Here is a 27249-nt window from a genome sequence, read left to right on the forward strand (position 1 = left end):
AAAAATCTGTATTTATTCATTCATTATTAATTTGTAACTCATAAACTTAGGCAGGGAACGACGCCAAACTGTTTTAAGGAAAAAGTCAGTCTGGTTTTCAGGATGGCCGCCAACATAATGCTACAACATTCATACTGTGTCCTAAACACATCAGCAAATGTGTGTGGTTGACATTACTGGAAGAACTGAATGTGGTCTGAGCCTCTGAGACAAATATTTACAGAATAGGTCCTTAGTTAAGATAGACTTTCATTATTTGTTATCTGTATTAGATTTATAAACGCACTGCTAGAATAAATAGGCAAATTCAGAGGAAGACCATGGCATAACTGATCACTGAAATAATAATCCAGGCCTTCTGATGTAATAACAGGACCTGAGTCAATAAAAGTGCACTGTCTCCCTCTGCTGCTGGGGGTTCAAGCTGTGTTTCACTACCAGGGTATGTTTCTATAGCAACAGGGATGGCCAACATCATTTTGCAGTTTCACTATTAAAAATCCTCCAGATGTCTTTAATATTCTGACTTTTATTACAACAAGTGCATTAATATGAAAGTTCATTTTTACAGCTGGATCTGCTTGTACTGTTATACAAAAAAAGAAAGTCAGTGTGTTTGCTGGGTTATTATTCTAGAAACACAGAAAGTAAATAGATATTGCATTTTCTACAGGGTTGGTGGAGGGAGATGTGGTTTCTAAAGCAACATACACTCACTGATCACTTTATTAGGAACACCTATACACAATCATTCATGAAATTATCTAATCAGCCAATGATGTGGCAGCAATGTACTGCATAAAATCATGTGGACGTGGGTAACGTTCACAAGGAGTAGCTGATGAGAGACGTGAACTTTGGGGGCGCAGTGGCATCTTAAGTGAGAAACCATTAAGCATAAACTCATTATTATTTATTATTAGAAATATTGTTTCGAAAATAATAAATATCAAATTTTAAACGGTAGCAATTATTTTGCAATTAAATATGTAGATTTTACTATTATATTATAATTTAAATCAGTCAAAGTAAGATTTGAAAATGACAACTAAAAAGGTGTTCATTGGTAATTGTTAGGAAAAAAATGTGGGTAATGCAATAAATCTTGGTCTTACACTGCAAGCCTAAGCACTTACATTTTTATCATTCTGATGGTTTTGTGATGTTATTCACATTGGCTTTTTAATGTGGTCTGCTGCAGATAACGTTCTGACAAGTCAGGCTTCTGAAATGACCTGCATGCTCAGCAACACTGGTTAGGGATACAATGTTCGTGCTCTAGAAATGTTCTGGCTGAGTTTACAGATATCCTAACCAAAAACAAAATTTGTCACTGAGCCATCTGTTCATCTCTTCAAGATGACTATGATTATCCCGTTATCTTTGTCCTGACTCAACAACCACTAGCATGTAGCATTTACACCACTCACCATTAAATGCTTTGAGAAGCTAGTCATACAACACATAAAGAGCAGACTTCCCACAACACTGGACCAGTTTCAATACCTACCTACCACCTAACCCTATCAACAAAGGATGCCATAGCTGCTGCCATCAACCTGTCACTGAGCCAGCTGGAAAAAACAGTATTCAGTTCAGTATTAATCATAATCATCCCACGATGATTTATAGGAAAGCTGAGCCTGTTGGTCTTGAACCCTTTCTTCTGCAAGTGAATCATAGAACTCATGTTAGTTCACTACAGTAGGTCAGGGATTAAGAGTGCCATCAATCTAAAACCCTGTTGGCACGGTGGGTACAGTATAACAGGAAAACACAAGACAAGGATGTATTTTTGTTGTTTACACTGCTGACTACATCTCTCAGTGTCAGTGTTGGCTTTAGAAGGATCTGTAATGAGCACTCTGTGAGATACCTTTTTATTTGCTGATACTTTTCCTAGTCCTTTCTTCCATGTACTTTTAATTTATCTTGCTGTTCAGTGTTTTCCCTTCTGCAACACAGCTGTTTTTTTTTTTTTTGCACTGTGAATTTATTGTTACCATGAAACCATGCCTTAGTATATTTTTTCTTTCTTGTTTTGTCGTGTTGACAAAGTGTTAAGTGTTCAGTTTTTCATGATATCGACATAAAAGTTTATAATCCATTACATATTAAACATGTGGGATACAACTGAGCAATTAAGGGTTAAGGGCCTTGCTCAGGGGCCCAGCAGTGGCAACTTGGTGGACCTGGGATTCAAATTCGCAAAAAAAAAAACAGAAAGAAAATGTAGAATAGTGCATGGTCTCTTAGGACCTCCGTACCTAACGCATCATGTACATGCAGTGTTTTAACATACAGTGCCCTCTTGTGACATTTCATACAATTACACTGGTAGTCAACACAATGTATTCGGATTAATATATCTGGAATCTCTGCACCAACATGCTGCCCTTATGTCCAGTTTGGGTGAACCTGTGTCCAAGATAGCCTCAGGTTCCTCCTCTGCCAAGAAGAGTGGAACCCAATGTGGTCTGCTGTTGTAGCCCATCCATCTGAAGGTCTGGTGTATTGTGTTTGTTGAGATCCTTACACTTGTTAAGAGCAATTACCTACTATATCCTTCATGGTAGATCATTCACCAGAAGCGTTTCCAAAACTGGTGCTCACTTAATGTTCATACATACATACATACATACATACATACATACATACATACATGCATGCAAACAAACATACATACATGCAAACAAACATATATACATACATACATGCAAACAAACAAACATACATACATACATACATACAAGCATATATACATACATATATACAAGCATACATACATACATACATACCTGCAAACAAACATACATACATACATACATGCAAACAAACAAACATACATACATACATACATACAAGCATATATACATACATACATACAAACATACATACATACATACATACAAGCATACAAACATACATACAAACATACATACATACATATTGAGGCTCCGAGTTGAAGTGGAACTTCAGGATGAATTGCAGATCCAAAGCCACATCAGTATAGATGTCAAGATCAGACACTGGCATGAGCAGACAAAAAAAGCATATAATAGTAGTCATAATATGCAAACAAACAACAGCGGATAAAAACAACAATCATCTTACTATAAGAAATAAAATAAATAAAGAATTCAGTGTTCCTGTCAGACTGGCTTTTCATTTCATTTCCATGAAAAGATTCTTTTTGTTTGCTTAACCACAAACACTGGGCAGGTGCAGGGGCTGGTGTAGGAAAGCACAAGGCTGAGCGGTTCACCACTGTTTTCCTTCCTCCAGGGTGGGACTGTAGCGAGGAAACATACTGTATATATCACATATTTTGTAAAATATTTAGTTTAGAAGCTAAACAAAAGACAGCTGGCTCTTGTGACTAACCATGACCTGCCTATTCAAGACGTTTTCGACACCGTTTGGTTCATATTCCCGAATAAGGTGTTCGTGTAAAACGGTGAAATTATTTCGAGAACATTACTAATACTGACCTCGGTACAAACGGAGCTAAACGCCGCTCGGTAAAGAAGAGTCGTGTTTGTCTTTTATTTATGTTTATACAAATATATTCGCCACTGAAATGGAGGACGGCTTGGCGTCAGAAGACGATATCTGTGAGTAAGCTTACAATTGCTAAAACGTGTCTACAGTTCATTCTAAACGTTACTGTTTTTCTTTAATCCGTTTGTAGTCTATAGATAGATAGATCGATACTGTAGATAGATAGATAGATAGATAGATAGATAGATAGATAGATACTGTAGATACATAGATAGAAAGAACTTTATTGTCATTACATAGTACAGCAACAAAATGCAATTTGGCATCAACCAGAAGTGCAAAGAGTAGCAATTGTGCAAATAGACAAGTGCAGTAGGTAATATACTGTATGTAAACACATGTACAGCATGTTATATAGGTATAGATGTAAACATGTACAGCATGTAGTGTATATATATATATATACAGATATATTGTATATGTAAACATATGTACAGCAATGTAAACATATGTACAGTGAATAAATATAAAGACTATAAGATACACATAAATGAAATAGTGCAGATGTATGTAAAGCACAGTAGAGAGTTCGGAGTATAAAAATACAATATGTACATTGTACGTATAAGTTTACAGAAGCTATATACAATATTTTTCTAACGGTGTAGCGTAGAGTTCAGTAGTGTGATGGTGGATGGAAACAATTTGGATTTCACATTAACTACTATCACACAAATTAAGGTATAGATTATGACTGAACTGCATTAATCAAACAACTATCACATATTACACTGGAAATCACGAGGTACCATTAAAATAGCTTTGAATGGTTAAAATGGTTTAAAAAGGATCCCTTAAAAAACAGAAACATGTTTTATTGCACCACATACTGATTCACCTAAATCCCAAAAATGTACTGATTTACTAACTAATTTTGGAAGACAGTCTTATCAGCCACAAGGATAGAATCCAAATGTTCTGTAGCTGGCTTTGAAACATAGCTACAGTATATGTCATATAGCCTTTGATTAGATTCTTGGTAGAAAAAGTGTTGTATTAATAAAAGATAGAACCGTTTTCCTAGAACCCTCAAATGTGTTGGGTTGAACTTAAAATCATAAGGTATCCAGCAAACTGAAGAATGTTTCTGCAGACTGTATTATCAGAGTCTAACAAATTATTTTTACCATGATTTGAAAATAGCATTTTCTCATGGATTTTGTTGGTATAATTTTGGTTAAATAAAATGTGCCTGCATTACTTCATACTATAGCCTTGCTATGCCATTAATTTGGCCTTTTACCATAGTTAATTGTCAATGTTAGAAGGCTACATAATACATTTTTTAGCCACACACAGTTATTGTATCGTATGTGAGGTTTTGATTAACAACGTATTAAAACATTAAAAATACTGCAATCATGAGTTGATCCACTCGAATCTCAGAAAATTCAAACAAACTTTAAATGTAGAAAATTTGTGAATCTTTTTTTATTTCTGCATAATGAACAATGTGCTTTTTTTGCCTGTGTAAAACTAAATAAATCAAAAGATTTCTATGAACAGACATTTACTACTGTAAACAAAATATAATCCAAATTCAGAAACATAATTAAGTAAATTCATAAATTCTCTCAAAATGTTTTGATTGAATAAACAGTGTTTGATTTGGGGACCTGGGACTGACAATAGCAGAAATAGAGCTCCAAGCTGTCTAAAATAGCAGTTGGCATAGGAAAAGTTCTTACTTTTACACAGTTGGCATAGGAAAAGTGGCATGATTGTATGTTGCATGTATAGTAGAGGAACTTAGTGAATTCTGAGATATCCTTGAAGTGCACAAAAAATCCAAGAATGATGAAAAAATGCAGGAACTTTGCAAGAACTAACCACTGTGAATTTTGCAGTGCTGCAATCTGAGAAGGTGTTTCACAATGCTGCAAAACGGAATGACACAGGAAAGATGCTGGAGCTTATTAGGAACGGGGTAGACATCAAAGCTAAAAATAAAGTAAGTCTCTTGCAACTTAGAGAGCTGTACTAAACTTCTTATGATTTCTATATTGATTCTTTTTTTTGCAAAATACACACACATTAGTTTTATGCAGAATGACTCTTTGAGTAAAAAGAAAGTCATAGTCAGCAGTCTGCACAACTTTCAGCAGTGGGCAGAAATCAGAGGAAGTCAATTCAACGGAAGTACTCTAGATATTCTCTTTGGAATGCTTTGTTTCGAGATCACTTATGCACCAATGCTACGGAAACTCTGTCTTTTCTGCTCTTATCACAGGATATGACCCTTAGTTCAACTCATACCAAGTAAAAGCATCTATATTTACATTTACGGCATTTAGCAGACACCCTTATCTAGAGTGACTTACAAGTTTATTTCAATTTATAAAATAGAGCAATTGAGGGTTAAGGGCCTTGCTCAGGGGCCCAGCTGTGGCAACTTGGTGGATCTGGGATTTGAACTCACAACCTTCCGATCAGTAGTACCTTTATGTATATCGCAGGAATTCTCTTGCCAGGCTGTTATATTGCAGTGCAGCTTCCTGAATGTCACTATCCTGAATGTTTTCTTAACAGTTCACTCCTAGGTCAATGTTTGAGTATCACTGGGATTATGAAAACATCTTTTCAGTTTGACTGATGTTTTCTTATATGCAGGTAGACAGGAAGGCACTGCACTGGGCTGCAGGTGCAGGTAGTGAAGATGCATTGCGTCTGCTGCTGGAGCATGATACAGAGCTGGATGATGGAGACAGTGTATGTATGATAATCTGTTTGAAAACAACCAATTGTATGTGTTGGTATAGTTTAACTCAGTTTAAGAAAAGCAATTATTTAAGCAGATTTTGAATGACAGAAAATGACTGTTAGGGTGAAGCTATGATCTTTACTGGTGGGACGTTATAACCTGCACAACTGATTAACATTCCTTGGGCAGTCTGCTATGTAATTCAAGCAGAACCGAACACAACTGTGCAAGCAGAAGAGTATTTACTCTCTGCATTGATGACTTCATGCAGGAAAGAGCCATTTTGGTGGATGCTTGGAACAAGTTACACCAGTCATGTGAATTGTAAAGTTAAATATTATTCAAGATTTAGATAAGATCTCAATCTTCTGCTTTTCACAAGAACAGTTCTGGTGAGTTACATATAGTAAAGTATCAGAAACCTGTATCTGACCTACCCTATAAACCGATAACTTGCATATCCCTGTTCCCTGCTAAAATTCACATCTCTACAAATTGTGTGTGTTTGTTTTTCAGTTTGGCATGAGTGCACTGCTGTTGGCTGCATGGTTTGGTCACCTTAAAATATTAAAGATCCTTGTCTCATCTGGTGCAAAACTCAACTGTGAAAACAAAGTAAGGCACACAGGACGGGTATGCGTTGGGTGTGCGATAACTTTCATTCCTGTGCAAAATAGACCATTTTACTCATTAGGAAAGCTCCATTTAGAAATACATGACATTTCCAGAATGCAATGCAGTTATAAGACTTTTGAGCAGACTGTACAGCTGTGGACTAAAGCACTGCTGTATCTCACTTAAGGTAGAGGTGGTTACAGACTCAAAATGCACTGTGGGTAATGTAAGCAAGTCAAATTGAAAATTACTAACTTGTCAATCAAAGTCTACAGCAAGAATAATAAACAAAGTAATGAAGAACAGTGTGGATTTTTCCTTTAAGGCAGTGTAATGTTTATGTAATTTATAAGAGAAAAATTACACTTGTAGTGGGTCAGATAAACTTGAGACATCAAGTAAACCTACTCATGCCCCAACTCAGGATGGGGTACATTAGTGCAAGGGAAACAAGTAAATGCTCTGGGTAGAAAGGTTTGGTGTTGGAGGCCAGTAAACTAATGTGAATTTTTTGGAAGAATCTGAAATGAAACTTTTGTTCACTGAATGATGCAAACCTGCTCCTCAGAATGGGCTGAATCTTCTGCACTGTGCTGCACAACGGGGTCATATTCATATTCTCGAGTACATCATGGAGGATCTGGAGGATGTACGACTTGACAGAGCTGACAAGGTGATGATACACATTAAACTACCTCGTCCTGCAATGCGACTTTGCAGTTAGCATAGGTTCTGGAAATTTGTATATTATAATAACATAAATGGGTTTCATCCTGCAGTCATTGTAATTAGAGTCATTGTATTAGATTAGTTACAACATAAACATGTCGGATTGAAACAATTTAGGTACAAGCTTTTAATACCAATGAGTTTTACTGACTTTTAATGACTGATACTTTTAATCAACGTGTTAAAAGTAAAGAATAAACACAACAAAAAGCATGGGCATGCCCAGTGCAACCAAACTGAGACATTAGTTAAATGTGTAAAATTCATACACGAATTTGTAAAACATAAATTTATACTGATTAAAAAACAACAATTGCAAAAATGTATTGTGTAACTTCTGAGTTTCTGTTATAACTTACATGATAGCAGCTCTAAACCATCCTTCCCTCACCTTTATTTCCTTTTAAAGTTAATAAACCGTAAATCCTCAATTCTGAAAATTCTCCTTTTGTGGAAATCAGAATTGTTAAATAGAATCAATATCATATGTATATCTTACATATGTAACTCGATTGTATATTCCATTTTAAGATTTAACTTCTTATGTTGAATCATTCCATTGTAGCTTGTACTACGTAATCACAGACAAATAGATTCTCTCCTTCTCGACAGATAAACAGAGTAAAGATTGCATTAACCTTATTGTAAATTTCTAGTTAAATATTAGACGCAAGGTTTTATTGACTCAACTCACTACAGTATTCGTCACTATCTAAAAACACTGTCACCCTCAATAGGTTGAAGGTAATATCTTAAGCATAGCACATTAAAGTGATGACAAAACAGAGTCATACTCCAGGTTTGGTTTATGATTGTTCATAGTTGACTGCAAAAATTAATAAAAATTAAGTTACTTATTAAGCTACAGACATACTACTATAAATGCTTTAACAGACCCCAAGTGGGACTAAAAATGAAAGGTAATATTGGCTGTTAATACAGTGTAAGGGCTTTCTGAGTTAAACAGTTGTCAGTGATATAATACCGATGATTATTAGGAATTGGTGCATGCTGTTCTATCGACCCTGTGTCCCACTTGTCCTGTGTGTCAGTCAGGTAAGACAGCATTTCATCTGGCAACAGAACATGGACAGTTGGAAGTGACGGAGTATCTTATTGGCATGGGCTGCGCTCACGACCTCAAGGACAAGGTAAGACACAGCAGGAGGTGTAGAGTGTTTCAGCCCCACTGATCTGCTAATTACTTCTGGGTCCTGAAAGACGAAGCAGAAGACAAAGTTAGCATTAACAGCATGTTTGCATGAGTCACGTCTGATGAGTCAAGTTCTGAACAGATCAGTCAAACATAAAAATGTATACAGTCTCATTTTTTACCCCAAATGTAGTCAGTCAACCAAGAGGTTTGTTTGAGGTTTGTTTCTTAGTTTTATACTGGAGCTGTATAGACTGTTTAATAAAATATCACCAGCTTTTGGTAAAAATTTTTTTCTTTCAAAAGATTTTTGAAGTCCAATTAGATCTACAGTGGATATAAAAAGTCTACAACACCCCTGTTCAGAGAAGAGGTTTTTTTCTTTTTTAAATAAAACCAAAATAAATCAGATCAGAACTTCTTATACCAGAAATCTTGATATTATTTGGAATTTTACATTAAAAAAAATCTTTAAGACTTCCAACTTTTGGACACACCTCTTTCTTGAGTCAGATATTTGTGTAATCATACTATGAAAACATACTAGGAATAAATTACATAATTCTGGTTTCAGTAAGGCTGTTTCTACTGGTTTAAATCCATGGTGTAATTTTGTCCCATTTGTTATAGGTACATGTCATGATGTAAAATGTGCTAATGTGATGGTGCTAATATTCAAGCGTTGACCACATGGTGGCATCCCAAACCTACGGTGGCCGGGAAGTGCAAAACACATTAACAAATCCGAAAACAAATGAACAAATCCCAAAACACATTAACAAATTAGAAAACAAATTAACAAATCCCAAAACACATTAACAAATCCGAAAACACATTAACAAGTCAGACAACCCGGAAGAGGTTGGTATAGTTTGTGAATGGAAACTTACCATCATCGGACGAGACACCTTTCATTCACCTGTATACCTTTAATGACAGGTGTCTTGTCCAATGATCGGTAAGTTTCCATTCACAAACTATACCTACCGCTTCCGGGTTGTCTGAATCGGTGCACGAAACACATTAACAAATCAGAAAACACATTAACAAATCAGAAAACACATTAACAAATCAGAAAACACAACGACATTTCAGACAACCCGGAAGCGGTTGGTATAGTTTGTGATTGGACAAGACACCTGTCACTCAAGGTATACATGAAGTTCAACAGTCTGCCGCAGGGAAAAGTTGGAATGGATGGATGGAATGGATTACTGTGGATTAATTCTGTTATTTTCTTGAACGGAGAACTTTATTTAAACGGAGAACTTTACACATTACACATAAGATTCCATGCCTGTATATCTTGAGTGACAGGTGACTTGTCTAATGATCGGTATGTTTCCATTCAAAAACGATACACTACCGTTTCTGGGTTGTCTGACTTGTCCTTGTGTTTTCGGATTTGTTAATGTGTTTTCTGATTTGTTAATTTGTTTTCGGATTTGTTAATTTGTTTTGTGATTTGTTAATGTGTTTTCTGTTTTGTTAATTTGTTTTTGGATTTGTTAATGTGTTTTGGGATTTGTTAATTTGTTTTTGGATTTGTTAATGTGTTTTGGGATTTGTTAATTTGTTTTCTAATTTGTTAATGTGTTTTGGGATTTGTTAATTTGTTTTGGGATTTGTTAATGTGTTTTGGGATTTGTTAATTTGTTTTCGGATTTGTTAATGTGTTTTGGGATTTGTTAATTTGTTTTCGGATTTGTTAATGTGTTTTGGGATTTGTTAAATTGTTTTCTAATTTGTTAATGTGTTTTGGGATTTGTTAATTTGTTTTCGGATTTGTTAATGTGTTTTGGAATTTGTTAATGTGTTTTGCACTTCCCGGCCACCGTACAAACCCCATAAAGTACTAATGTTTAAGTTCTGCTGTGTGGCCAGGAGGACAACACTGCACTCCATCTGGCAGCGAAACACGGCCATGCCGAGGTTCTTCAGAAGATTCTTGAAACAGAGGAGAACATCAACAAGAAGAATATTGTAATAATTTTTTTTCTTTGACGACTCATTTCTTATGACTCTATTTTACTCATAATGCTTTATGCACTTTGGCCCCAATTTTTTGTCAGGACGGTCTGACCGCTTTACACTTGTCTGTGGATGGAGGGCATTATGACTGTGTCAGGCTGCTGCTTGAGGCTCACTGCAATGTCAGTGAACTCACAAATGTACGTAAAACTATTAAAGTCTGGTGTATGGTAAAGGCTTTAGATAGTAAAGGTTTTGTTGATAGAAAAACCGAAGAAATCTTACTGTGTGTGTTGTTTTATGATATGCTTGTACTTCTTTGTTTTATTATTTTTCACACCAAGCTACTCTCCTCTGATTTCATTGTAGATTGGAGTTTTTTCAGTCCTTGGATATATTTATATATATATATTTTGTGTGTGTGTCAGTTAGCTGGATCATTAAATTCAAGAGCTAGACCTTTTTTGGCTCTTGGTTTCATTATTTTTACATTCAGAATGGTTTGACCTATAAAAGGTTTTTAACAGACTTTCCACTATTTGACCCATACTTTGTAACTTCTGGTATGCTTAACTGCTTATCTATCTGTTTATCTATTACTTTGCATCATATGTGCATGTGATCTCCAAATTTGAGTCATTTTATTGATTTATTAATATGCAGAATTCTGATAAACATGCTTTATTGGCCTTATTAGTCATTTATTTATATTTGTTCTCTCAGAGGAATATGACGGCTCTACACTTGGCAGCCCAGCATGGATTTGAAAGAGAGGCCAAGCTTCTTGTGGAGGCTGGAGTAAGTGTAGACTCAGTGAACACTGTAAGTAGTAGTGCTTGCTAGCTCATATGTTCCTAACGCAGTCATTGGGTCTGCAGTATGTTATTATTCTCTCTAACTTTTAATATATTAAGGGGACCATCTTACAAATATGTGTTATAGACCAATATATCAGGGTAAATGATAACTAATACTGATGAAAAGTACTATGCCATTGTATGGAAATGGGAAATTTTAAATGTGCTATACAATCCTGCAGTATTGAACATTAGCAGTATATGATTTTTATTTTATTAGGAAGTAAAAAGATTGGGCAAAAACTCTATTAGAAATGATTAGTTCCATAAACCATAAAGTTCCACATAGGTCTATGTTGGTACCAGTTACCAATGTATCTGGAAAGTTATAATCTTGGCAGAAAAAAAGAGATGTTATTTAAGCTTTTCATTATGTAAGCTTCCTGTAGATTTATTATAGAAGATCACATAAAATGAAATCATTTATAAACGGACTCTGCTGTATCTTTCTTTGTTAGAATCATTCCACCGCACTGCACTTGGCAGTGTTCAACAACTACACAGAGATTGTTAAAATACTCATTGATGCAGAATGTGACTTAGATGTTTTTGATGAGGTGAGTACACGTTTTATTCTAGCGGAAAAAAATCTATCTTAGACTAACAAACTAAATACAGTATCACAGTTTTTTTGAGACCCAATTCAGACTATTGTCAGCATACTGACCGTAGTTATATTTCTATACAGCGGCTTCAAACAGCCTTGCACATAGCAGCAGAACACGGACGCCAAAACATAGCTGAACTGATCCTCGTTGCTGGGGTTAACCTCAAACTTCTCGACAAGGTACAGCTCCAAGGTCTAGTGTTATATAGTCCATATGGTGTAATCCAATTCAATTCAGTTTTATTTTATTCATATACTGTAGTGCTTTTAACCATGGACATTGTCTCAAAGCTGTTTTAAACATAAAACATCAAACATACATAAAACATTTATGTAAATTCAAATAAATGGTTTGAGATAAATGCTTTATGCTATATAAATAAAACTGAGTTATACCAGGGGGGCACGGTGGCTTAGTGGCCTCACACCTCCAGGGTCGGGGTTCGATTCCCGCCTCCACCTTGTGTGTGTGGAGTTTGCATGTTTCCTCTGGGTACTCCGGTTTCCTCCCCCGGTCCAAAGACATGCATGGTAGGTTGATTGGCATCTCTGGAAAATTGTCCCTAGTGTGTGAGTGCGTGAGTGAATGAGAGTGTGTGTGTGTGCCCTGCGATGGGTTGGCACTCCGTCCAGGGTGTATCCTGCCTTGATGCCTGATGACGCCTGAGATAGGCACAGGCTCCCCGTGACCCGAGGTAGTTCGGATAAGCGGTAGAAGACGAATGAATGAATGAGTTATACCACACAAGTGTACCCATGTATACTACTTTGCACCTGAACTGAAATAACACCTCTGTATGTCACCTTGCAGCAGGGAAAGACATCACTGGACATTGCAGCCAGAAGCAATCATGTGAACGTGGTCGACATGATTATCAAAGCGGATAGATTTTACAAACGGGAACAGGTAGGGCTGTGTGCAAATTAAATTATGTTTTCATATGTTTATGAAAATATGACTTTTTAACATGATTCATATTTTGCATTTGACTGAGTCTCAGTTTTGCAGGACAATGTGAACTGCTCAGATTCGTTACTGGGAAGGAATGTGACATTCAAACAAGACCATCAGCATGAGACACAGCACATTCGCTCCATCTTGTGGAAATTAGCCACGAAATACCTGAAAGCTGGCGAGTGGAAGACACTGGCGCAGCACTGGCACTTCACAGACGCACACATCCGAGCAATAGAAGATGAGTGGACAGGTACAGCAATTCTAAAATTATATGGTGTTACGTATTACTTTTAATAAAGTGGACTAGTATTACCATTTAATACTGTTTCATGTTACCATTTACTACCTTGAAATAATTTGGGCTCATATTCTTAGTCTCAAATAAATAAAAATAAATGCTTGCCTTGAATCCTGAAAGGGGGGGCACGGTGGCTTAGTGGTTAGCACGTTCGCCTCACACCTCCAGGGTCGGGGTTCGATTAATCCTGAAAGAATCAGGGCATAGAACAGATGAAGCAGAAAATTATTTTTATGACATATAACTAGAATAATATACAATTGTATATTAGATATACGCAAGGGACAGTTAAAAAATAAATAAAAAAGAAAGACTAATGTGAGAAACATTATGTGAGAAGATTTAAGGCACTTGCTAATATAATGCTGTATTATGATAACACTAATGATCTCTCGGCAAATTTGTGAATCAATATGGATTTTGCCATTATTATTTGCTACTTCCTATTTTTTCATATTGAATTTGAACTATAATGGCATGGGGACCGGACAGACCAAGATTTATTTATTAATTTTTTAATGATTTATTTATTTTACAATTGTGTGCACAATTTCTTGTAGCTGTGACATCAAAGTCATGAAAGGTGCTTTTAAACAAGATATCATTATGTAAAAAACAGAAACATTGTATGTAGATACTGTAAGAATATCTGTGTGATGGCGGTTACTGTATCTGCCTTGATAAGGTACTAAAAGCTATAAGGACCATGGGCATCGCATGCTGCTGATCTGGCTGCATGGTGTGTTGATTGCTGGAGAAAACCCAATTAAAAGCTTGTATGAAGGGCTGATGGGAATCTCAAGGAAGGATCTGGCAGGTAAGAATGTAAATGGTAAACCTGAAGCTTACTAGTACTGTAAAAAAATATATACATATTTAAATAAATTCCCTTTTCTTTGTTCCCCCAACTATTGTGTTTTTTTTGTCACACTACATTGTGATATACTGGTGATAGATAACTATAAATGTGATTGTCTTTAGTCAGATTCTCTTTTTCTGATATCATGTAATATTATACAGTGTGACAAATAAGCAATAATAAATCCAAAAGGGGGCAAATACATTTTCCTAACACTGTATACACAAAGGACAAACCTAAAACTGTAAGATATCAGCAAATAAGGGGAGTCCTTGCATTAAGCTTTCAGCGCTTTCAGTGTTGTCCAAAGAATTAGTTAAATTATGACGGTAGAAGAGATCAAGAGCACCGATTTAGAACTGTGATTTTATTTTTTTTTTTACCAGATCTACTTCTGTGTTTGTAATATAAATGAATGCTTTTGATAAGGCTAGGTGAAGGCTAGTGAAAGCAATCCACATATTGTTGCTAGGAAACTGCAAACGCTCAATGAGAATATGCTTGCAAATATTTAAGGCTTATCTTTTATCTGCTTAGTACCTAGATTTTAAATCTTGTTGCGTTACAGCTCAAGATCTCTTGATTTTATCTGAAACGTTTGTCTTTTATATGAATATGGAATATGGTAATGCATACCTGCTAGCAAGTGAAATATAAGGGTTTCTAAGATATTTTTATATTGCTGTTTTGATTATTCTGAGTTATTCTATTTTTGATTTCTTCTCCCAGAGAGTATGCGACAGCAGGCCAATGCAGACCCCGCCACTCCAAAGAAGTGTGCAACAATGTGAAACTGAGGAAATTAATTTTACAGCAATATAGATAAAAGATGAAATCCAGTTTCTTCGGAAGATTCTTTCCTCAACACACTGATATAATCAGTTTTGAAGGGCTACTACAGTACTACCCGTTGATCCTTGTGACAATGAAAAGTAAAAAATTGAACTTTTAAATTTTATGCAAATATGCAGAATTCTGTGACGTGACAAATCCAAATGGTTGAATAAATTCCTTAGATGTGGGTCTGATATTCCCCAGTTCTCTATGTATAGGTTTTAGGCCCTGCTTACATTTATTATCTATTAAATTATATAGTGTAAAATATAGAGATATAGCTGACAATAGCTAGATATAGCTGACAATAGATAGTTTTTCCACTTTCAGACAGTTGTAAAGAAATTTTGCAAACCAAAAAATGTACCATTCTGATGAATTTTGCATATAGTTGAAAACGTCAGACAGCACAACAATAGCTGCATAGTAAAGTATTAAAGATATAAAGATATATGATATGATTTCTAAGATAGAAAATGAACCAGCATCAGCAACTTGTCACCTTTATTTTGTTGTAAATCCAGGGTTAAGAGGCTACAGCTACAAGCACTGTGTTAATTTACACTGTGTTCCAAAAAAAATTATTATAATCGAATCCGTTTTTATGCATTGCATTGCCGGTATACTGTCATACAAACGTTATCATTTAAATTAGCGACTCTAACTGCACTGATTCTCCTGCACAAGGCTAGTGGGTTTGACACATTGAGGAGTCTAATGACTCAACAACTGAGGAGAAAGATTTTGGAAAATAGAGGATAAATGTCCAACCAAGGAGACTCATTTGTCAGTGTTTGCCGTCTTATGTTGCAAAATTCACTTTCTTCCCTAGGCCTAAATCAGCTTTTTTTTTTTTCTTTTGAAAATACTGTTTCACTTGCATGGCTTTAACCAAATATCTATATCACATGCTGTAGCATGAAAACTGTGACTTAAAAATGTTTTAAAAAGCTGTGGATGTGTATACATGTATAAATAGAATGAAAAGGTTTCATTGCTTAAATGTGTTTAATTAGCATTTTAAGGCTACAATAAGGATATTTTGGGAAGATCTCATCCTTAATCTCTCTCATACATTGTAAATTTAATCCCAAGCAGATTCAATTATAGAATTATTTCTTTAAGAATCTTTCAAATCAATCTTTTCTAATAGTGTTTAATACTCAGGTAACGTTTTAGCTCCTAAAATGTCCTGTTTACAGCTTTAAAATGTAATTTAGTAATGGATATTATTATTATTATTATAATTATCAGTACTGGATAAATAAAGTAAATAACTGTCAAGACCTAATGAATGTCTAATAAATTATTTACATACAATTCATTTATATGGTAGATGATGCAACAATGCAGACGGTAATGTGTTAGTAAATGTTTTTTTTTTGGCTTTTAAACGATTATAGCTGAAGGGAACCAAGTTGGAGACTGTGTTCCAAGATGAACCTGAATAAACTTGTGCTCCTCTCATGACTATCAGACATCCTGGGGAAAAAAAAAAAACTTGGAAGAGCACTCTGTACACAGTTAAAACACAGCATTGAAATCAGTGAACCTGAGCAAGATCCTCAGAATTGAACTCCTCTTACAATTAGAACATAGAACCCTAATACTGGGCCACCACTTATAAGCTCGTCGGTCTGGGAAAAGATTCAGTTTAGAGGCTACAAGCATGAATATAGTCACAGGGAGAGTTTTTTTAATTTGTGTAATAAAAATACTGAATCTGAAGTTGTCTCAAGCGACCTGTCCTTCTTCAGTGTTCATACATGATCCTCACGAGGGAGGGAAAAAAAAAACATTAGCAATGTGCATTTGCATACATACAGCTGAAAATAAATTACTTTGTTCATTACTGACTAAATTAAGAAGCATCTTAAGTTACTTAACCTTGAATCACATCTTAAGCCATGTGTGACATTTTCTGTTCATCGCAAAAGCTTAAACCGATTTAAATGAAAACTTCACAAAGAATATTCACAGTGAATTCAAGCCATGCTTATTATAATTAGCCTGCAGAAATGAAGTGGAAGAGATCCACTCTTTTTTAATCCTGTGCACACACCTTAGAAAGAAATTGGTCAGTTAATAATTTCTACACTTACTGTACTACAAATGGATGTAACTGCACATGTTGCACAGGAGCTACAATCTTTAATATAGCTTACTCAGTAAACGAAGTCTCTCTCACCCAAAGTCTTTTCCGTAAAATCCTCCAACACTTGCTACAAAAACATTCATCTGCTATGTGATTTTTTTAATAAGTAACTGATTTAGTATTATTGTGCATATTTCTCTACATCTTAAATTTTGCAGTGGTTGAGACATGATGTATACATGAGTAATGAAAACTTTGACCAAATACACAATGATAAATTGGATTGTCCTAGATGACGGTCTCCATCATGTTACAGAGAAGATTGGTAAATGTTTAGAGTGGAAAAAAAAAATGTGGTGAGACAGGCTTCGAATTTTTTAGGGCTTTCTAGATCCAGTCCAAACCAAATCTCCAAGCACGTCCTGGCTAATCAGCTGAACATTGTGTATTTTAGCTCTAAATTATTTTTTTAAGTAATTTAATAGTAACATTTCAATGATTCAGCTGAAGCTGGAAATTTTTACTGACTATAACAAATTTGTCAATAATCTTTCCCATGCTTCCAAACCTGTGAAATGTGTAAGCTGTACCTTTAATCAGTGCATGAGTTACAGTAACAAAACAAAAGTGCGAAAATATGAAATATGAAAAGAAAAAAAACAACCTAATCATATACAAGGTATAAGGCAACCAGTTCAAAATAACATCCTGTGAAATAAGACCAAGTACCCAGTCTCCAATTATTTACAGTAATAATACTTATCAAAATATTGTTTCTAGAAAGTAAAAATAGGCTCTTTATGTTCATCATTTTTGATTGAATCCATTGTAGAAAAAACATGAGGCCAAAAGAAGGTTTTTCCCGGCTTCTGATGTATAGCGCTGACTTAAAGAGAGTCAAAGCTTCTGTAATCGGCTCAGTGTAGGCTGTGGGTTGGGGTGGGTGGTTTATCTCCTTATGATTCATCATCGCTCTCTTTAATGTTATTCAGATTGCTCTTTTGGACCTCAAGTTCCTCTGCACTAACCATAGCAGGATTGATGGCGGCGTATCTCGTCCCATGGAACTGTCGCAGATGTATCTACAGAGCCAAACAAGCCAGTACAATAAAAAGAAGATGGAAACCCACATACTGTATGCTCGCCCCCTTATTTTGCAACCTATTAAATCACTCACTTGGATGTAAAGGTTAACTTCGGCACTTCGACAAAGGTAGGGAAAGTTGCCGCCGGTTTTGAGGTGAGCCCTCCTGGCATTCGGGTACAGTTTATACATTTCCTCCTTAGCCTCATTCGACAGAGCACTCTGATCAAATACCTGAAAACACAACAGTACAAACAAACACTAAAATGCCAAAAGAAACTAAGTGCAGTCATTAATAATGTAATGATTAGAAAAGGTGAAAGCCTACATCCATAATGGTAACTGAAACATCCTTTATTTTGTGAGGCTCGATGTAGGAGTTTTGGCAGTTCAGCGTGAGTCGGGATGCCAGTTCGCTCTGGTTCAGGCTCTCCAGCTGTAAATACAGACAAAGACGCTACTTTGTTACCCTATCAGGCAAGGAATGGGCCAAATTTGCACCGAGCACTGGAACAAAGCCTTCTTTTAACAAATATTTGTGTATTCACCTAAGACCAGTTACATAATTCTCTGGACTCAATGAACAAGTGCACCATTTTTAAAAGTAATGTTATTTCATTTAAAAAGGAATGGAATTCATTTTACACAGGATGCCCACAGAGCAACTTCCAACAACTTTGACATAGCGATCAATTAAACAAATGATCCCCCAAGACCTTTATACTTGACTGTAAAAATTGAGGACTTAAAAAGTCAACCGTCATCTTCTTCTAATTTCAGCTTTTCCCATTAGCGTCTTTCCACCCAACATCCTTTACTCTGGCACCGATTACCTTCTTACCCTTTCAACACATCCATATATCTCCTCTTTGACCTTCCTCTTGACCGCTTACCTGGCAGCTCCATCTCAAACATCCTTCCACCAACAGAACCATCTCCCTTCACTGTACATCAATCTAGCCTCTCTGACCTTGTCCCCAAAAAGTCAACAGTAAATGTTGCATATGAATGCCTGAATAGTTAATCCTTCAGACCGTGGACATGTTTTCTTTAAATGAGTGGACTGAACTAACATTAACTTATGAATCTGACTTATGAAGATAGCAAATTAACTGGTTAATTAACAGTCCACATCCTGTGCACAAATTACAATTTTCTGACTCTGATTTAATCTCTTGTGGCTTCATTGTGTCTGCAAATACAGTATCAAATGCTTATATGCAAAATATTTGGCTGCCCTGGATCAAGTACTATTTAATAAGCTGGAGAATAATAATGCGGAAACCATTTTAGTGATTAAAAACCAAAACAAAAAAATAAATAAAATAATAAAAATAATAAATTGCATTAATTTGTGATTATACAACAGGAAGGGTTAGAAATATTGTTTGGCGGAGGTCTACCCTTTTCAGGAAGTCAAAAATATGAGTTTTACATGAACAAATAGCTTGATAGCTGTTAATTTTAATCAGATTTTTATAACTCATTTTGGAGTTTATTTTTAAGTGAACTACATTTGTTTAATAAAAGCATTATAAAGGTGTACATACTTAAGTTGGCTTGAGGACAAATTATGCTTTCATTTCCTGATATTTACATTTAGTTGTGTTATACAACTTAGAACATGTCACCTGCTGCTTGAATACAATTTCTAAAATACTGAAAACTAGTAACTGACCGGTGTGCTCTGTTCTCATAGCTCTGACTGTCTGTGCTTAGTTTGAGCCCTGGGTTTCAGACATTTGTTGTTTTGAAGGTTAAAGCAACATGAAGGCCATCTAAAGTTTAAAAAAAGATTATCAAAATCTACTAAAAGGCAGTAGGGTGTTTTCGTATCTGGCTTTGGAATAGCCTTCCTGACAGTTTTCAGGGCTCAGACACACTTTCCCAGATTAAATGCAAATTAAAGACCTATCTCTTTAGTCAGTTGTACACATACAATGTATACTTCCCATAACCTTGTGCTCTAGTAAATATACGATCAAATGCACATTAGCATCTAGTGCTTGCTAATATTATGAACAGCAGCTATGCTAATTACTCTCCACTTGTTCTCTTTTTCTAAACATCCAGAGATTGTATCAGTTCCAGTTGTATTCCGTGTCATGAATATTTCGGACTTTCATTGAGATGAGGATCCTGAGGCAGCTACAGAGTTGTTTTCTGACATCTGACAAGAGATGATGCCAACTACATGTGGTCTTTGAGAACAACAACCTCCTTATCAATGCAAAACACACAATTGTCAGACTGTATATTTATAATCACACACTCCAGTGTCACCCAAATTAGGATGAGGTTCTCTTTTGAGTCTGGTTCCTGTCAAGGTTTCTTCCTCCTCCTCCATCTAAGGGAGTTTTTCCTTGCCAGAAAGTTGCCATAGTCACCTCAGTCTAACTCACTGGGGATAAATTAACATAATCACCAGACATTAACCCAACTGAGCAGTGTTTTACCTCTTGAAGGGGAGAATGAAGAAAGAAGCTTCTAAGATCAAACAAGCTAAAAGAAATAGGTAGAATGGTACAAGCCTGGAAAGGCATCACAAAAGATGAATGCAACAGTTTGGTGTCATCATTGATGCAGTTAGAGAAAGCAAGAGAAATGCAACCAAATGAAAAGTGTTATGCATGTTAAAATGATCTGTTCCAATACTTTTGGACTGTTTGCAAAAGCTGCCATGTTCTAAGCTGTTTAATACATCCAGATGGAAAAATTAAGAAATGAAAGCTGAAATTCTGATCTATTATCTCGTATTCATCTTTTGATTTCGAACCGAAAGGGCTTCAGTCGACTTGAACAAAACTAATAGACTTGGACTTGCTGTTCCAGTACTTTCACATGGGAATGTAGGTTTCCCTAAATTCAATCCACAGCTCCACAAAACTGGATTGACTAGAACAAAATGACTTCATGAATATGAATTACTCACTCTGTCCACCATAAAGTCAATGGCATCTGCCATTTTGGGATCAACAGGTCCTTTGGCAAAGTTCCCAAGAACAATCTTCTTAAGCATAAAAGCAGGCATTAGCCAGAAACTGAAAAACAAAAGCAGAAATTGAGGAAATGTGAGGATTGCAGGAAATAAAGTAGTATCAATGTATACATCAAGTGTAGGCTTTACCTGTTAGCGGTCCAAGTTTGGTTAAAAATAGATGTATCGCTGAATGAATTGCACAGAATCAGAGAATGCACTCTAGGGGATTTGTGAGTGACCTCTGCAAATTTTTGAGCCAGAAATCCTCCCAAGGAAGCACCAAATAAGTGCACCTATTTAAATCAGGATAAGTATGTGAGAGTAAGCTGACGTTTTCTGAAGTTATTGGACTTAGCTGAACTTATTTAGTAAAGAAAAAAATAGACAAACCTTGTCAAGTTGCAAGTGGTCTAGAAGTTTCTTAAATCCATCGCAAAATTCCAGAAGATCCCAATAGACTGGGTACTGGAGCTGCAGCAGATTTGACAAGCTACATGACTGTGTAATTTAGTAATTAGGAAGTAATTGTGACTGAGTTCATTACCTAAATGATTACTAATAGTGGTACTAATAGTGACACTTCATTACTATTTTTATTGAAAAAGAAAAAAAGAAAAAAAAAAAAAACATATTTAATATTATCTTGTTTCAGCAGAAGGTTCCCTTTATGCCCAGGTGTTTCCTGTATTACTTCTTCTTTTCTCTTTAGTCACTTGACACATACAACCTCCAAACACTGACATCAATGACAACTCATAATTTAAAATGTCCTTTCTAAATATTTCTCATAAATATAATAAACATTTTTTGAAGTGTTCAAAGTCTTCCAGAACAAAACTCACTTCATAAATCCCTCTAAAATAATTTGTGTGGCATTTCCACACCTACGTGACAGATATAACGACATTTGTTGTGGAACTAACCGAAATGACACGATAACCCCAGCCAGAAAGAGCCAACACTTGCTGGAAAAAAACTTCAGCCGTGCCACTCACAGGAGGAAGGAAGATGATTGGGCACCTGATGCTTTTCGGCCCGGCATCATACAGTGACCAAACTTTGCTATCATCATCGTCCACAATAATCTAAAAGCAACAAACATGGCTAAGTCACATTGCTGAAGGTGCTGAATCACAAGGGGATCACATGGTACCGTATAAACAATGACCAAATGAGGCAAATTAAGAAGCTGTGAAGAAAAAACCATAGAATGTCGTCTGTAGTTAAAAAAAAAAATAATAATAATAAATGAATGAAAAAAAGGAAAAAGGAACTTAACTTGTGAAATTAAATAATCCAACCATACAAGATTACAAATTTGATAAAGTAATAAAGCTATATGATAATAAAGTTGATGTTAAAGTACATCACACTTACTCTTTTGAGGGGCACTGAGCTTCGAAACCAGTTGTAGTCAGGAGACAGTCTTATCTCCTCCATCTCTAGTAGAAACAGAAAAAATCTGAAGTTTTGGAAGAAACTGGGCTATTTATAATCAACTTTATAAAAAGACAAAGGGTCACACTTTCTCTACTTACACACACACTCTCACACGCTCTCTCTCTCACTCAAACACACACACTCACTCACTCACTCACTCACACACTCACACACTCACACACTCACACACTCACACACTCACACACTCACACACTCACACACACTCACTCACTCAAACACACTCACTCACTCACACACACTCACTCACTCACTCACTCACTCAAACACACTCACTCACTCACTCAAACACTCACACTCACTCAAACACTCGCACACTCACTCTCACACTCACTCAAACACACTCACTCACTCACTCAAACACACTCACTCACTCACTCAAACACACTCACTCACTCACTCAAACACACTCACTCACTCACTCAAACACACTCACTCACTCACTCACTCAAACACACTCACTCACTCAAACACACTCACTCACTCACTCAAACACACTCACTCACTCAAACACTCGCACACTCACTCTCACACTCACTCAAACACACTCACTCACTCAAACACACTCACTCACTCAAACACACTCACTCACTCAAACACACTCACTCACTCACTCACTCAAACACACTCACTCACTCACTCAAACACACACACTCACACACACACACACTCACACACACACTCACTCTCACACACACACACACTCACTCTCACACACACACACACTCACTCTCACACACACACACACTCACTCTCACACACACACACACTCACTCTCACACACACACACACTCACTCACTCAAACACACACACTCACTCACTCACTCAAACACACACACTCACTCACTCACTCAAACACACACACTCACTCACTCACTCAAACACACACACTCACTCAAACACACACACTCACTCACTCACTCAAACACACTCACTCACTCAAACACACTCACTCACTCACACACACACACTCACTCAAACACACACACTCACTCAAACACACACACTCACTCACTCACTCAAACACACTCACTCACTCACTCACACACACACACTCACTCAAACACACACACTCACTCAAACACACACACACACTCACTCAAACACACACACACACTCACTCAAACACACACACACACTCACTCAAACACACACACACACTCACTCAAACACACACTCACTCACTCAAACACACTCACTCACTCACTCACTCAAACACACTCACTCACTCAAACACACTCACTCACTCAAACACACTCACTCACTCAAACACACTCACTCACTCACTCAAACACACTCACTCACTCACTCAAACACACTCACTCAAACACACTCACTCACTCACTCACTCACTCAAACACTCTCACTCACTCAAACACACTCACTCACTCACACACACTCACTCACTCAAACACACTCACACACACACACACACACTCACTCTCACACACACACACACTCACTCACTCACACACACACACACACTCACTCTCACACACACACACACACACTCACTCACTCAAACACACTCACTCACTCACTCAAACACACTCACTCACTCACTCAAACACACTCACACTCACTCAAACACACACTCACACTCACTCAAACACACACTCACTCACTCTCACACACACACTCACTCACTCTCACACACACACTCACTCACTCTCACACACACACTCACTCACTCTCACACACACACTCACTCACTCTCACACACACACACACTCACTCTCACACACACACTCACTCACTCACTCTCACACACACACTCACTCACTCTCACACACACACTCACTCACTCTCACACACACACTCACTCACTCTCACACACACACTCACTCACTCTCACACACACACACACTCACTCTCACACACACACACACTCACTCTCACACACACACACACTCACTCTCACACACACACACACTCACTCTCACACACACACACTCACTCTCACACACACACACACTCACTCTCACACACACACACACTCACTCACTCAAACACACACACTCACTCACTCAAACACACTCACTCACTCACTCAAACACACTCACTCACTCACTCAAACACACTCACTCACTCACTCAAACACACACACTCACTCACTCACATCACCACTCACAAACACTACTCACTCATCAAAACACTACCACTACACTCACACACACTCACATCAACACACACACTCACTCACACACACCACATCAACACACTCACCACACTCACTCACCAACCTCACCACTCACACACCACTCCTCAACTCACTCACACACACTCCACTCACACACACACTCCACACAACCCTCCACCACACAACACACCACTCCACATCCACACTCAACATCCAACACACCTCACCACACCCATCACAAAACACTCCTCAAACACACTCACTCAACACACTCACTCCAACTCACACCAACACACCATCACCACATACCACACCATCACTCACCAACACACACACTCACCACCAACACTCACATCACTCCACACCAACACACACACTCACTCCACCCACATCACACACACCACACCACCCACAACACAACACCACAAACTCACACCACCCACAACCACCACCACCAACCCACACACACTCACTCTCACACACACACTCACTCTCACACACACACTCACTCTCACACACACACTCACTCTCACACACACACTCACTCTCACACACACACTCACTCTCACACACACACTCACTCTCACACACACACTCACTCTCACACACACACTCACACTCACACACACACACTCACACTCACTCAAACACACACTCACTCACTCAAACACACACTCACTCACTCAAACACACACACACTCACTCAAACACACTCACACTCACTCAAACACACTCACACTCACTCAAACACACACTCACACTCACTCAAACACACACTCACACTCACTCAAACACACACTCACACTCACTCAAACACACTCACTCACTCAAACACACTCACTCACTCAAACACACTCACTCACTCAAACACACTCACTCACTCAAACACACTCACTCACTCACTCAAACACACTCACTCACTCACTCAAACACACTCACTCACTCAAACACACTCACTCACTCAAACACACTCACTCACTCAAACACACTCACTCACTCAAACACACTCACTCACTCAAACACACTCACTCACTCAAACACACTCACTCACTCAAACACACTCACTCACTCAAACACACTCACTCACTCAAACACTCACTCACTCACACACTCACTCAAACACACTCTCTCACTCACTCAAACACACTCTCTCACTCACTCAAACACACACTCTCACTCACTCAAACACACACTCTCACTCACTCAAACACACACTCTCACTCACTCAAACACTCACTCACACACAAACACACACACACTCACAAACACACACACTCACAAACACACACACTCACAAACACACACACACTCACTCACAAACACACACTCACTCACAAACACACACTCACTCACAAACACACACACTCACAAACACACACACTCACAAACACACACACTCACAAACACACACACTCACAAACACACACACTCACTCACAAACACACACACTCACTCACAAACACACACACTCACTCACTCACAAACACACACACTCACTCACTCACAAACACACACACTCACTCACTCACTCACAAACACACTCACTCACTCACTCACAAACACACACACTCACTCACAAACACACACACTCACTCACAAACACACACACTCACTCACAAACACTCACTCACAAACACTCACTCACTCACAAACACACACACACTCACTCACTCACAAACACACACACACTCACTCACTCACAAACACACACACACTCACTCACTCACTCACTCACTCACTCACACTTTGTTTCAGTACAAGCAGGCTCAGTCGTAAACTGTACAATGCTCCCTATATGCGTGCATTACACAAAACAACAAACAAACTGACTTCCACAACATAGATATTGCACTATATTTTCAGAGTCATTGAGGATTCAACCTCAGACTGACACGCACTTTGTTTTATCTTTAACAACCTACAAAGTGGAGAATTACACACACACGTAATCACGGAGGTCAAAGCAAAAGGAAAAGAGACTCCAGATACACAAAACAGTAACTGCTCTTAATCCCCACGCTTTCTTACACAAATAACATCACAAGTGAACGACATGTAAACAGTCAACCAAGTAAACAGAGAAAAGCAAATAACTACACAGACACATCTCTGAGAAGTCAGCAAATTTCGCCCTACTGTATTTTGGTGAACTGAGCTACCTTTTAGCGAAAATTGTCATCCGCGGATTAGCGACATTTTAGCTTTCTTTTGCAGTCATATGACAGTTGACTTCCGCATCGAACATGGGGGGGGGCTGCTTTGCGCATGCGCAGAGGCGTTTCTATCATGCGCATGCTCACTGTGATCAAACGTATTATAATATAATCATAAACTATGTATATAGTATG

The 27249-nt window shown here is 37.4% G+C and overlaps 2 protein-coding genes across 2 annotated transcripts; one reads left to right on the plus strand and one right to left on the minus strand.

The window, feature by feature from the left end:
- The first annotated feature begins 3254 nt into the window (after window positions 1-3254).
- On the plus strand, window positions 3255-16306 carry ankdd1a (ankyrin repeat and death domain containing 1A). Its single transcript, XM_060884369.1, has 15 exons — window positions 3255-3614; window positions 5409-5512; window positions 6172-6270; window positions 6779-6877; window positions 7446-7550; window positions 8659-8757; window positions 10644-10742; window positions 10832-10930; window positions 11454-11552; window positions 12046-12144; window positions 12276-12374; window positions 13006-13101; window positions 13204-13402; window positions 14136-14267; window positions 15039-16306. The coding sequence occupies exons 1-15, from the start codon at window positions 3581-3583 to the stop codon at window positions 15098-15100; spliced, it is 1524 nt and encodes a 507-aa protein (XP_060740352.1). The 5' UTR covers window positions 3255-3580; the 3' UTR covers window positions 15101-16306.
- A 511-nt stretch (window positions 16307-16817) lies between these two features.
- spg21 (SPG21 abhydrolase domain containing, maspardin) lies at window positions 16818-27147 on the minus strand. Its single transcript, XM_060884379.1, has 9 exons — window positions 27061-27147; window positions 22680-22742; window positions 22226-22387; window positions 21693-21773; window positions 21450-21595; window positions 21255-21363; window positions 18651-18758; window positions 18416-18556; window positions 16818-18320 (listed from the first exon to the last, which is right to left on the minus strand). The coding sequence occupies exons 2-9, from the start codon at window positions 22740-22742 to the stop codon at window positions 18195-18197; spliced, it is 936 nt and encodes a 311-aa protein (XP_060740362.1). The 5' UTR covers window positions 27061-27147; the 3' UTR covers window positions 16818-18194.
- Window positions 27148-27249: the final 102 nt, after the last annotated feature.

Source organism: Tachysurus vachellii, chromosome 1 (assembly GCF_030014155.1).
Source record: "Tachysurus vachellii isolate PV-2020 chromosome 1, HZAU_Pvac_v1, whole genome shotgun sequence".
NCBI classification, from domain to species: domain Eukaryota; kingdom Metazoa; phylum Chordata; class Actinopteri; order Siluriformes; family Bagridae; genus Tachysurus; species Tachysurus vachellii.